The sequence below is a fragment of the Chiloscyllium plagiosum genome, unplaced genomic scaffold (assembly GCF_037043375.1).
Source record: "Chiloscyllium plagiosum isolate Xiang-an unplaced genomic scaffold, Cpla_swu_hap1 HiC_scaffold_30, whole genome shotgun sequence".
NCBI classification, from domain to species: Eukaryota; Metazoa; Chordata; class Chondrichthyes; order Orectolobiformes; family Hemiscylliidae; genus Chiloscyllium; species Chiloscyllium plagiosum.
This window is the reverse complement of record NW_028270168.1, coordinates 21282106-21296753: the sequence shown is the minus strand read 5'-3', so window position 1 is coordinate 21296753 and position 14648 is coordinate 21282106. Positions and strand designations below refer to the sequence as shown.

Here is a 14648-nt window from a genome sequence, read left to right as displayed (position 1 = left end):
CTCAACCTGTTCAGAGATCTTATTACACATCTCTGTAACAGATTAGAATTGAATTCAGGCCTCCTAGCTCAGAGGTAGGGACACAACCACTTTGCCACTATATAGCCTTCTTTGCAATATTGTATTGTACCTTTTTATATTCCTTTTACCTTACCATCTGGCCCCCTGTCTCAACATAATGTACAGCCCAAGTAAACATTCAAACCTAATATTGGATTCCTGGCTTGCAGGTTAGTAATATTTTCATTCATTGTGCATTATTCTCCAATTCTGTCCAGGCCATTTTAATTCCCAGTATCCAATGGGAATTATGTACAGTATGTACTCAATGACATGGATTTTATGCTCAGCAGATTTCTCCTTTTCCTTACAATATTTAAATCTGCTTCCAAGTCAGAAGGATCTAAGGAGCTGGGATAACAGCAAGGAAAGTAAGCAGCCAAAAGCATCAAAGTATTTTTACAGCAAACTGGAGAGATGGAATGCTGAACCCTTCCAATTTTCATTTTTCTGATAAAGCAGAATAAATGATTTAATTACTTTGAGCATTTTATCTTGTGTTTTAACGTGATTTTTAAAAGCAAATATTACTTTAAATACATTTACTTCATCAAGAAAAAGTTTTTTATATTCCACAAATACAAAATTATCTTTTCAGAACTAGTGAAGTGTTTAGCAACAACAATTAAGTTCAAAAAGTTAATTTTTAAAAACCTGGCTGCACTTCATTCAATGAAGTTTCTGTGATTAATTTTTAAATTTTATTGCATTTTCCCAGGACTCTTACATTTTGGCTACTTACAGTTACCTTTCTCAAATATCTCAATGTTTCTGCCCTCTATTACCACAATTCTACTCACAATGTCGGTTATTTTTGTTTGACAATAATTATTCAACCTTTTTTTAAATTTAACTTATTTTTCCAGTCAATCTGTTAAGAGATGTAATTACACACCTTTGGAGCAGGTGGGACTTGAAACTGGACCTCTTGGTCCAGGGATAGGGACACTACCACTGCACATGAGGGCCCAACAGTTCAACACTTCCCGGCTTTGAGGAGTCCACACTCAAAAGGTCAGCTTTTCAAATCCCTTTATACAGGCTGCCTGGTCTGCCCTACATACTTCCAACATTTTCTTTTTGATTTCCAGCATGAGCAATTTTTGTTTCTTAATTGTTGTCACAAGAACTCAAACTACGTTTACCCTGATCAATGAGAGTTGCCCAGTCAATACTCTGGCTTTTACAACCAAGACAGATAGCCCAATTCAGGAAATCTTTTGACTCAGTGGTTTCCACAAGACCTGACTCAGAGTAACAAAAGGCACAGATTGCTGTGACAGTTGCTAGGATGTGATGAGAAAATGGGAAGACAAGTGAGGCATGGAGTTGGGCCTGCCAACTCCAAAAGAACAAAATCAAAGCATAACAGCCACAGTTCAGGCAAGCAACATCAGTACTACATCAATAACTTCGCCACAGTTGTGTGTTATTAAATCTTAGGTCCTTTAGCTCCAATACTCTCTAATCTGACATGACTCTTTATCCACTCCATGCCAACTCATGCTTCCTAATCTCTATGGTCACTTATACTCTTCATCCTGGATCTACCATAGTCGGGCTTTAGGTGCTGTAATAAAAGGCAGACCTGCTGTGAGGAATGAGGCAGAGAAATGCAAAAAGACAAGGCAAAGCCGAGATGCTACAAGCATCCAAACAAGCAAAGAACCCATAAGAATCTGCTCAAATACAATGGGTGCCTGGCAGCAGCATTGCAATGAAAAGTGTCAGTGCATTTCACAATGCACCATTAAAGTAGATAAATGCATTCTGAGTGGAGATGTTCTGTGATGAAGTGATGAGGCTGCTGCGTGTCTGATGCCAATCTTTGTGGATGGGAGTATGCAGCCAATCCCTACCCATGGAACATGCCCTAAGGTATTGAAGACTGCTGGTCAAGACTGAGGCAAGGAGAAGCAAGCAGCGAGCTGGAGCTGTCAGGTACACATTGACTTTCTGACTGCTGTTTGTTGAACTTAGCATCAACTTCAGTGGTCATGCTGAATTTGCATCTCCATCCTCATCAATGCCAAAGAAAGGGGGCTTGTTGAAAATGGGGTGGGATTTCTACTGCCTGGCTATCCCTCATTTAAAGATCTGTGAAGTCTTTCCAATTCAGAGCAAGGAATTCAAATACCCTGTATGAAGACTTGCTATTGGCATAAATGTAGCCCAATCAGATCTACACAGATTTGGACTCAAAAATCTGAATCTAAGATCAGATCCTAAGTTATTCAAGCCGTTGAATCATATGAAATCGTAATCTGCTCCTGCCTCATTCTATATTAATACAAATTTTCCTCATTGACCTGAGCCAATATTTCTATTTATCTCAACTCTTCAGGACAGAATGCTGACAGTGCAAAATATATATATATACTATATATATATATATATATAAATAAATCATACAAACATATTCTCAGGATAGGGCATTCACATTGTAAAGCAGACATTAATATGAACCAGGTGGAATTCTGCAGGCTTATGTTTAACTGCCTCCATATTTTAATTATGTAGCAATACCTCACTGGATAAAAGATAAAATGTGCTTAGACACGGTCAGCAATTAATGTAGTTTTATTGAAAGATAAAGTTTAGGCATGTTTGGACAACTTACACAGTGGGCATGAAAATCAAACATTTAGTAAATGCAGCTATTACTGGAGGACCAAGGTGAAAACTGCTGATTTTCTTCAATTTTAGACTCTATATAATATCAGCAATACAAAAAAAACAAACAGCAGTAATACTTGAAATGACTAGCAAAGGTAGAACTCAATGCTGCAATTTTTGCTATCTCCACCCTTCCCTCACCCTCCCCATCCCAATCACTCAATTCAAAATGTGTAATTTCTGGTTACAGGTTTTTAAAGCATTGTAAGAGGGTTTTGTTAAACGCATTGACTTTAATTTTTCTTTAAAAACAGTACTTTTGAAAACCCTCACTTCCAAAAATGGACAAGGCTAAACAATTTCTTCACTTTCTTTGCTTTCTCTATTCTTTCTCACTTCCTCCAGGTGTTTGTCCTAAATTATACAAAAGAAAATTAGATAATTATTTAACATGTGTACAAGCGCAGAGAATATATTAAAACTAGTTTTGAACTGGTGCTGAATAATCACACTAAAGTCAATTTAACCATCCAACATTTGTTTATATAAATAATAATAACTGCTTTTTGAAAAGTAGCTAATTGTCAAGTGGTCTGTTTGGTTAATGTGCTGAATGAAGCACTTTCTCATTCATAAACTAATTATTTAAGGATAATTGAGGGAGAGCTTTCAGTGCCGACATACTCTTCAACACAGGAAACATTAAAAACTACCCAGAAGATTTTATTATTTAATTTTCCTTACCCATTGACAGCCAACAAGATTCAATATGCAACATACTAGGAATCATGTCTGCCTTAAAGCTTCTTCAAATTACTTAAAATACCAATTCATCGGAACGTCATCATTAACACATCGACCCAGTGTTGTTGCTGACAGCATTGACTCAACAAGATGAGTACTGAAAAGGGCTGATGTCATCAGGAAGAAAAACAGAAAGAGTACAAAGAGCCTTCATGTTAAAGGGCAAAAAAAAACTTCAACTGGAGAGGAGGTTGTAATGACAAATATTCAAGAGTTTAGTGGTGAACATTGCTTTGTTTAGTGTGCATATTTCTTAGTCTAAGTTTCCCAACCCAGGCATGAAGAAAGCAGGTGCTTTCCAATTTGGGCCAATTCATACTCAAAAGAAAATCAATTTGGATCCCTTCTACTTCAAGCAGTTTGTTCCAAAGCAACATGATGAAATGACTGCAGGGTTTTCCTCAAACCTGCTAATCCTCAAGACGGTATCCACATTCCCTTTTTAAAAATGGCAGTCCATCAAAAAAAAATGTTGGCTTGTACTTGCATTGCTAATAAGCTAGTGACTTGTATTTGTCAATTTGCTGCACTATGTTGTTAAAAAGTTTGGCTAAATGTGTACTCTCAAACTTGGATATATTCTTTGTTAATTTATCAGCACAATGACAATCCAATAACATACATAGGGGGAACCAGCAATGCCAAAGTTCAGAAACCATGGAAAAAACAATGCTCAATATGAGATACACGAAGATTGAGCTAAGCTCAACAAATGGCATTTCAGCTACTTGAGTGCTTCAATTAGATTATGATGTTGGAAGTTAAGTTTGAATGCAGCAATTATGCTTGCTCAAACTTCCAAAGCACTTCAAATGAACAACTAAAACTTCCTCCAGTAACTTGCAACCTAGCTTAAAAACTGGCAGCTGACATTACAACTTCATCAATATACCAACGTAAATCTTTTCATTGAAATTAATATTTGCACTTAGCATGAATATGGACACTGCCGCCATTTATTCTTTCGGTAACAAACTTCCAGTCCATTCAATAGGAAGTTTCCAAAAATCACCATTTTGTTGGGTACGAGCAAACGCAATCCCATATTATTCAGCTTTATTTTTGCTGGTAGAGAAGTTACAACATTTAAATATATTTCTGTTCACCCATTGGGTTTTTATTTTGTTTCTTGTTCAGACGTAGGCCAAAATCTACATATTAACACTCAAACAAGGAACAAGAGCAGAACACGCAGCCCTTCACGCTTGCTCCACCATGCATTAAAGCACACGGCCAATCGGATTTTAACCTCAACTCTACATTCGTACATCCCCCTGATAATCTTTCATCTCCTTGGTAATCAAGAACCTATCTACCTCTGCCTCAAAAACTTTTAAAGATTCTCCAAACACCTTTTCAGGAAGGAAATACCAAACCTCATAACCCTCTGAGAGAAAAGAAAATGTTTCTTCATTGCTGTCTTAAATGGGCAATGTCTTATTTTTAAACTAGATTCTCTCACAAGAGGAACATCCTTTCAACATCCACTCAGTCAAGTCCCCTCAGGATAACATATTTCATTTAAATCCCCTGTGTCTCTTCTAAACTACAGAACCAGGTAGGACTGATGAAGTGAGCTGCATTCATTTCAATGCAAGAGGCCTAACAGGGAAGGCAGGTTAACTCAGGGCATGGTTAGGAACATTGGACTGGGCTATCATAGCAATTACAGAGACGTTGGTCAGGAATGGACAGGACTGGCAGCTTAATGTTCCAGGATACAAATGCTACAGGAAGGACAGAAAGGGAGGCAAGAGAAGAGGGGGAGTGGCGTTTTTGACAAGGGATAGTGTTACAGCTGTACTGAGGGAGGATATTCCCGGAAATACATCCAGGGAAGTTATTTGGGTGGAACTGAGAAATAAGAAAGGGATTGTATTATAGACCCCCTAATAGTCAGAGGAAAATTGAGAAACAGATTTCAGTTATCTGTAAAAATAATAGGGTGGTTATGGTAGGGCATTTTAACTTTCCAAACAAGGACTGGGATTGCCATAGTGTTAAGGGTTTGGATGGAGAGGAACTTGTTAAGTGTGTACAAGAACATTTTCTGATTCAGTGTGGATATACCTACCAGAGGAAGTGCAAAACTTGACCTACTCTTGGGAAATAAGACAGGGCAGATGACTGAGGTGTCAGTGGGGGAGCACTTTGGGGCCAGCGACTATAATTCTATTCGTTTTAAAATAGTGATGGTAAAGGGTAGACCAGATCTAAAAGTCGAAGTTCTAAATTGGAGGAAGGCTAATTTTGAAGAATTAGGCAAGAACTTTCAAAAGCTAATTGGGAGCAGATGTTCACAGGTAAAGGAATAGCTAGAAAATGGGAAGCCTTCAAAAATGAGATAACGAGAGTCAGAGACAGTATATTCCTGTTCGGGTGAAAGGAAAGGCTGGTAGGTGTAGGAAATGCTGGGTGACTGGAGAAATTGAGGGCTTGGTTAAGAAAAATAAGGAAGCATATGTCCCGTATAGACAGGATATATCGAGTGAATCCTCAGAAGAGTCTAAAGGCAGGAGTACACTTCAGAAGGAAATCAGGAGGGCAAAAAGGGGACATGAGATAGCTTTGGCAAATAGAGTTAAGGAGAATCCAAAGGGTTTTTAAAATACATGAAGGACAAAAGGATAACTATGGACTAAATAGGGCCCCTCAAAGATCAGCAAGGCGGCCTTTGTGTGGAGCCGCAGGAAATGAGGAGATACTAAACGAGTATTTTGCATAAGTGTTTACTAAGGAGAAAGGCATAGAAGATATAGAATGTAGGGAAATAGAAGATGACATCTTGAAAAATGTCCATATTACAGAGGAAAAAGTGCTGGATGTCTTGAAATGCATAAAGGTGGATAAATCGCCAGGACCTGACCAGGTGTACCCTAGAACTCTGTAGGAAGCTAGGGAAGTGATTGCTGGGTCCCTTGCTGAGATTTTTGTATTGTCGATAGTCACAGGTGAGGTGCCAGAAGACTGGAGGTTAGCTAACGTGGTACCACTATTTAAGAAAGGTAGTCAGGACAAGTCAGGGAACTGTAGACTGGTGAGCCTGACATCGCTGGTAGGCAAGTTGTTAGAAGGAATCCTGAGGGACAGGATTTACAGGTATTTGGAAAGGCAAAGACTGATTAGGCATAGTCAACATGGCTTTGTGTAGGAAATCATGTCTCACAAACTTGATTGAGTTTTTTGAAGATGTAACACACAGGATTGATGAGGGCAGAGTGGCGGACGGGATCTATATGAACTTCAGTAAGGCATTCAACAAGGTTCCCCACATGGGAGACTGGTTAGCTAGATTAGATCGCATGGATTACAGGGAGAGCTAGCCACTTGGATACAGAACTGGCTCGAAGGTAGAAGACAGAGGATAGTGGTGGAGGGTTGTTTTTCAAATTGGAGGCCTGTGACCAGTGGAGTGCCACAAGGATCGGTGCTGGGTCCATTACTTTTTTTCATCATTTATGAACATAGAAGGTATAATCAGTAAGTTTGCAGATGACACCAAAATTGGAGGTATAGTGGACAGTGAATACGGTTACCTCAGATTACAACGGGATCTTGATCAGATGGGCCAATGGGCTGAGGTGTGGTAGATGGGAGTTTAATTTAGATAAATGCGAGGTGCTGCATTTTGGGAAAGCAAATCTTACCAGGACTTATACACTTAATGGTAAGGTCCTAGGGAGTGTTGCTGAACAAAGAGACCTTGGAGTGCAGGTTCATAGCTCCTTGAAAGTAGAGCCGCAGGTAGATAGGATAGTGAAGAATGCGTTTGGATGCTTTCCTTTATTAGTCAAGAGTATTTGAGTACAGGGGTTGGGAGATCATGTTGCAGCTGGACAAGACGTTTGCGCAGAGCAAAAAACAAAGGGGTGCAAAATGCAAAACAGGTACAACATAGGTTAGGCCACTTTTAGAATATTGCATGCAATTCTGGTCTCCTTCTTATCAGAAGGATGCTGTGAAACTTGAAAGGGTTCAGAAAAGACTTGCAAGGATGTTGCCATGGTTGGAGGATTTGAGCTATAGGGAGGGGTTGAATCATGAAGGGCATGTTTAAGACAAATAGACAAAGTCTTTTCCCTGGGATGTGGGAGTCCAGAAGTAGAGGGTATAGGTTTTCAGTCAGAAGGGGAAGATATAAAAGAGACTTAAGGGGCAACTTTTCATGCAGAGGGTGGTGCATGTATGGAATGAGCTGCCAGAGAAAGTGGTGGAGGCTGGTACAATTACAATATTTAAAAGGCATCTGGATGAGTAAATGAATAGGAAGGGTTTGGAGGCATCGGGGACTAGGTTAGGTCGAGTTACCTGGTCGGCATGGACAAGTTGGACCGAAGGGTCTGTTTCGGTGCTGTATACCTCTGACTCTATGACAATACAGGCCTTTCCTCACTTTTGTTATTTAGATAGTGATATTTGGTCACATTTCTCTTTGATCGATCGAGAACATGATCCAGTACCCTTCCTCTTTCTGAAACCTCTCTGCCTTTGTGAAAAATAGTCCTGTCTAAACTATATTTACTTAATATAAAATATGCCCCAGCTTCTGAAATCTCCAATGTAAGTAATGTGATTAATTTATGATCCACTTATCCCAAGAGTAAATGAGTACATTTCTAGAGTTTCTGAATCCTGTACCACCTTAGTTGCCACATAATACACCCTCTCAAACCTAATATCTTTCTTCTAGCATGCTGAGCAACACTGTATACTGTATTACAGAAAATCTGTTCAGAACATTATTGCAACATTATTTTACTTCTTCAGAAAGTGTTTTCATATTCCTAATACAGTTTCAGGATTTCCTAAATCATTATCCACTCTGGTTGATAAACTACAAACATATCAGCAAGAGCACTCAGATAAGACTTACCTTGTCACTGCAAGGAATTAATATATTGGCATTTTCCAACAGGTACCCTCAATAACTCAATGGGTAAATAAACCACATGGCACTGGCTCTGACCACAAAGTTCAACATGTGCACTACGCTTCTGTTGCCAGGGTTGCAATGTGTCACAGACTGAACATGGCAGTGATAGACAGAAACAGATTTACCTTCAGTAACCCATCAGGCTTCAATAAGTTGTTAGCACTCACTATCAAGAACAATCTTGTCTAAAAGGCCTACCACCAAATTTCTAAATACAGAAAGTGAATATAGAAGATTCTACAAGGAGGTGTTCTTCCAATCAGAGGCCCTTTCTCTGATAACACTGGAGAAAAACAGTCTCTGATTGGAAGAGTAGTGAAACATACGAACGTGAGTAGCATAATCAAGCTACAGACCTGCACACCAGCAGTGGCAAAGGCAGGTCTGCCGAGAAGGACGGCAAGCATGCATGCAGGTATATGTGGTAAAATTGGCTCAGAGCCTCCAGACTATTGTGCAAGTAGATTTCAAGTTGTCAGGTGGTTTGAGGGAAATAGGGTCTGAACTGAGGAGCCAGTAGTGGGTAATACAAGATTCTTCTTTCTGTGCAGCACCGGGTTTCTTAAGGCCATCAAAATGGCTTCCAATTATGCGAATGAAGGAGCGGGGTAAGTGGGCAAGGGGAGAGAGAGTATTTGAGATGATGTGGGAGGAAGCACGAGTGAAGAGAATGTGTGCATGGGAGGAGGAAAAAATAAAACTGTGCATGTAAAGTGGGAAAGGGAGAATGTGACAGTCCTAAGACCAATAGTGAGCTGGACACACATTTAGACCTGCCTTCCTCTTCTTCCATCTCCAAAAACGTGTCCAGAATAGAGAACTTTGAAAAGGATGCTGAAAGGTGATTCACTTCTGGCTCTCATTTTCATACAAACTCTGCCTAGGTCAGCCCAAAGTGTGTACATCACCAGAGAAAACACAATGTCAGCATTAGTTAAACACAACTGCTTAGCTTGGTCCCTGTCCCCACCTGGCCCCTGATGATCAGGACTTGAGACCTATTCTATCTCTCCACAGCTCTACTTCTTAATTGAAAGGCAAGAGAGAGGGTTTATTAGTTAGCTCTGCTACTTGTGATATTTTAATGGTCATGTTGTTATTAACTATTCATTTATAAAATTATTGATTTATTACTTTGGAATGTTTTCCTGAAATTCATTTACTGTTGTGAAAAGTTTTATCTTTCTGAAATTTGTCCTCCAGCCCTCCTATCTGCAATGCACGAAAAGGAAAAAACATTATGTGGCACCTCCATCAAAAATGTTTTGCCAGACCTGGTCTAGACTCATGAAAACTGGCAAATTAGATATGGAACTTGGAGGACTTCTGTCACCTATGGGAATTCACCAGTCACAGTCCTAAAAGAGCAGTAAGAGTAACAAAAATAAGTCATTTTGGATTTCATCTCGACCATGTAAAAAGGGTGTTAAAAGTTAATTTGCCTTTTCACGTAGACGCTCGAGCTTGGCAGCTAATTGAGCCTCACGGTTCTCCTTAATAAGTTCCATCTTGGTGATCAGTCTTTCTTCTGCCATTTTGCTGAATTTGGTATTTTCTTCAATAGCTCTCTGAAGCACTTCCTTTACATGCTCTTGTTTTTCAGCCAACTGTTTCAGAACTTCTGCTTCATGTGACTAGGGAAAGAAGAGAGACCAATTGTTCAATTGAACATCAATACCACAAGGTTAGTTCGGTATATTCAGAGATGTAAGTCACATTCTGGTATCAAGTATTTTTGCAAAGAAAAAAAGTTTGAATCTTAACAAAAATTATTTAAAAAGATAGTTGTCTGTGGAGGTCTTTTGGTAGAAAAACATGTTGTCCAGGCAACTAATAATTGTTCCATTACATTTGGAGGTGGAACAGTAGTGTAATGTCAATAAAGGTCAGAATTATAAAGAAATATACAAATCAGGAAGAAGTTAAGCTAATGTTTTGGACTAAATTCTTCAAATGTCAAAAAGGATCTCAAAAATAATTACATGCATACTTCATTTTAATACTATGCCTTTCTAATACTCATTGTTACAGATCTTCAGCATTTTAACATTTCTACTTAATAAAATTACATGGAATAAGAATCTGAGCACATTATACACAGGCCCAGTTTGTAAATGTTGAGAAATAGCCTCTCAACCCTTTTTTCTTTAATTCTAAAATTTGTTTCAATCTAGCTAGCCCAAAGCAAAGAGATGAAAATTCTCCTATAGTAACTACAAAAGCTGTACAATCATTTCAGGAAATATTGGTTCAGTCCCTGCAGCCTCAAAATCACAGTAATCTCCTGCTCAGCACTTTTCAAGGACGACCAAAGTGCAAAACCAAGATAAATACTAGATTGCTCCACAAGGTTAGGGTAACATAGGTGTATTCTCCATTTGATCTTTGTTATAGTGTCATAGAGAGTTACAGCATGGAAACAGACCCTTCGGTCCAGCTCGTCCATGCCGACCAAATACCCAACCCAATTCCTATACATGGCAAGTGTTATTTTTCTCAAGAAGAGTTGTTGACAATGTATAGTATTTCTCCAGTTTTAATTTTTAGCACTCAAATTCAGAAATGCAAAGCACAGGAGCACTGCTCAGTATCTAAAGTAAGCAATCACTGCACAGTACTGACAATTCAGAAGGAAACACCTATCATTTTAGGCAGCACATGTTAGCTGGTCAAAAGGGCCTTCTATCCAATACACTTTTAAGTACCATGTACTTCATACTATGCTCATACTGTATTCCATTTAAGTACCTTTCGTCTGTTCTCTGCTGCTTCCATTTTTTTTTGAAGATCTTCAAGTGACCGATCTTTCTTGGGAGAAAGAGGAAATTCTGGAATTGTTTCAGCAGTGGGGCTCAGAATGATCTCAAAAGCCTGGCCTGAAGAACGCTTGTCTAGCTCTTTTACTTTAATGTCTGAAATGAGTTATATATATTTTTTAAGAAATGGCATGAGAGCATTAACCCAAGTCCATTCTGACCAACATAACTCCTAAATATATTAACTGTGCAAGTCAAATAACAAGATTGCTGTCAGGGCTTTCTGACATTAAGATATTAAATGACATAATGCTACATTAATTAAGGGTTAAATTTTACAACAAAAGAAACTGAAGAATTTTTGTTTCTCAGGTAGATGGTCTTGGAAAGGTTACATTGCAGATGCATCAGAATGATACCAATTTTAAAAAGGACTAACTGCATAAATATTACTTGTATTTGTTCAAGTTGAGCAGGCTGAGTGGTGATCCAACTGAGGAATTTACCATATTGAATCTCTTTCCAGTACACAAAAACTTATTTCCTCCTTTAGGGAATACAAAACCAACGAAAGATGCATACAGGTAGTTCTTCTATAACGCAATGGTTGCATTCTTGTGCAACCCCGCATTATAGTAAAATTTCACGTTAGAAACAGCTCTTAAAGTTGGCAATGTAACCAAGTTACAATCAGCAAATGTTTTTAAAGTTTGCATTTCAGAAACAGTGTTTCCAATTAATCAATTGCATTACAGTAAACTCATGTTAACAAAACATACATGACAGCAAAATGATTTGTAGTCTTATTTTTGAATGCTTCAAACACTCCTTTGAAATAGTTATTAAATGTATATTAGTAGCCAACATAATGATTTATTTGCAAAGAAAATATTGCTGAACATTAAAAAACTAGTATAAAAGGAAGAACCATTGGGTTCAAGAAACCACAGGAATTGGTGTATATGAAAATTTCTATCAGTTAAATTAATCACAATCATCCTCATTATATGTTAACTGGCTTCTCTTAGCCAGTGCACTTCATTCTGCAATGTTTACAGCTACATTATTCATTGATATGCTACCGCAACATAATAAATAAAGCAGCTACAACATTAAAATCTTAATTCTTCTGGATGACAATTTGCATTTATGTAGTTCCTTATGTCTCAAATATTTCAATGAATATACTAAATTAAGGAGCTGATTCAGGCAAATAAAATATGAATCTTTTAGAGTTGTATTCCTTACTTATATTGCCTCTCCTTTGTGCAACATCCTAAAATGCATCACCTCATACTTCTATATATTCAGTTTCACCTTCTACATGTCAATCTATTCTACTAATCTACATTGTACTGAAGTATATTGCAAAAGAGCTCACAATTCGCAATATATTCAAGTTTTGCATCATCGCAAACTTTAAAACCTGACCTATACACCCAAGTCTAGGTAATTAATTTGATTCAAGAAAAACAATGGTTCAATACTGGAGCTGAGGGAATCTCATAAATATACTTTCCTCCATTTCCTGAAAAGTGACCACTCCATTTCCTGTCACTCAATCTCCTCTGTATTCACGCTGCCACTGTCCATTTTATTCAATAATCTTCATCTTTTGTGAGATGCCTGTTATGTGGTACTTTATCAAATAGATTTCAATATTTAACGTCCACCATATGAAATATATCATTCTCATCAACCTTCTCTGTTACAGCATCAAAAGAATTCAAACAAATTACTTAATCATGTACTTCCTTTTACAAATTTATGTTGGATTTCCTTATTTTATTCAAGTGAACCAGATCCACCAATGCCTCCTTTCTCTGGGACTGGAAACAATGATGTGGAGTAAGTTCTTTTTTAACATTGTTTAGCCTTAATGCCAATAGGACAATGCAGACTATATGCTCAATGATGTTAGATTCATTTTAATGCCATTTTCCACACGACCCAATTGTTAACATTTTGAAGTGGCCTTGTCAGCTCTGTGACTCGCAATCTTTCTGCCTGACCTGCCGCATCTTGCAGCATCTCCAAATATCTGACCTACCATTTTACCAAATCTCCTGCTCCATGACTTAAAAATCAGTGCTCCCATTCAAGATCCAGCTTTGATCCAATGTTCTGAGCTTGTGATAGTGCAGGTTCCAAAAGATGCCGAAGTGCTAAACTGGAATGATTATTATCCTTTATTTTTAAAATGACTGAGAAATCTGCTCTTGCAGTGCATTTCGTATCAAAAGTACCTCTCCTACAGCTTGGATGCAAGAAAGGGAAAACTTTTCATTTTAAAAGTTAGTTCATTCAACAATGCAGGAATGTAGCAATGTTAAGTATTTCAACCTACGGGGTATAATATTTTATTGTTTCTTACTGTTAAGGAAGAGCCTACAGAACCCAAAAACAGTTTTAACATTGATTTTTTTGGAAACAAATAGTAAGATCCTACTACCTTCCTTCCAACATAAAGTCAGAAGTAGGGAAGTTTGCGGATAATCGCACTATGCTCAATGTCATGGCACTCCGATACTGTAGCAGTCAATGTTCATTTACAGTAAGACCTGGATAACATTCAGGCTTGAGCTAATAGGTTGAAAGTAACATTTGCATCACACAAGTGCCAAGCAATGACTATCACCAACAAAACAGATTTTAACCATCATCTCTTAACATTTAATGGCAATTACTATCACTGAATCCCCCACTAACATCCAGGAAATTACCACTGACAAGAAACTGAACTGAACTGTGGCTACAAGGGCAGATCAGAAGCCAGGAATTCTGCAGTGAATATCTCTGTCACCCCAGAAAATGTCCACCATCCGCAAGGCACCAGTTAAGAGTGAGTTGGAATACTCCCCACTAGCCTGGATGTGTACAACTCCAACTATGATCAAGCAGCATGATACCGCCCAGGACAAAGCAGCCCACTTGATGCCATTTCATTCACCACATTCAACATGCGCTCCCTTCATCACAGACACACAGTAGCAGTGATAAGTACCATCTACCACAAGACTCCTCTGACAGCACCATCCAAAGCCATGATCTGTATCACCCAGTAGAACAAAGGCAGATACATAACAACACCATCACCTGCAAGTTCTCATCTAAGGCACATGCTATCCTGATTTGGATCCATATCTCTGACTCTTCACTGTCACTAGTTCAAATTTTGGAACTCCCTTCTAACAGTACTGTGGGTGTCCCTACACCTCAAGGACTGCAGTTGTTCAAAGCAGCAGCTCACCAACACCTTCTCAATGCAAATTAGCTTAGCCAGTAATATCATATGCATGAATGAAAAAAAACTATGGAAATTTCAAGTAATTACGCTTAAAGTTGCAATTTTCAGGAAGGCAACCGCAATTTTAAGTGATGACATACTACATGTATATATCATTACCCAGATTAAATTTTAGAAACTCCCCCTCTGATTTATGCTACTGTTATCACAGTCTATATAGGGATAATTCAGA

General features: G+C 38.3%; 1 protein-coding gene across 3 annotated transcripts in view; it reads right to left on the bottom strand.

Moving 5' to 3' along the window:
* Positions 1 to 2657: 2657 nt before the first annotated feature.
* The window catches only part of LOC122563605 (stathmin-like), a 33699-nt gene continuing 21708 nt past the window's right edge, over positions 2658 to 14648 (bottom strand). For all 3 annotated transcript variants that reach the window (XM_087977011.1, XM_043717550.2, XM_087977012.1), the window contains exons 3-5: positions 11162 to 11325; positions 9856 to 10047; positions 2658 to 3090 (exon numbers count right to left, since the gene is read on the bottom strand). In XM_087977011.1, the coding sequence (XP_087833137.1) occupies positions 3028 to 3090; positions 9856 to 10047; positions 11162 to 11325 (419 nt within the window). In that variant the 3' untranslated portion in view covers positions 2658 to 3027. The remainder of the gene's footprint in view (positions 3091 to 9855; positions 10048 to 11161; positions 11326 to 14648) is intronic.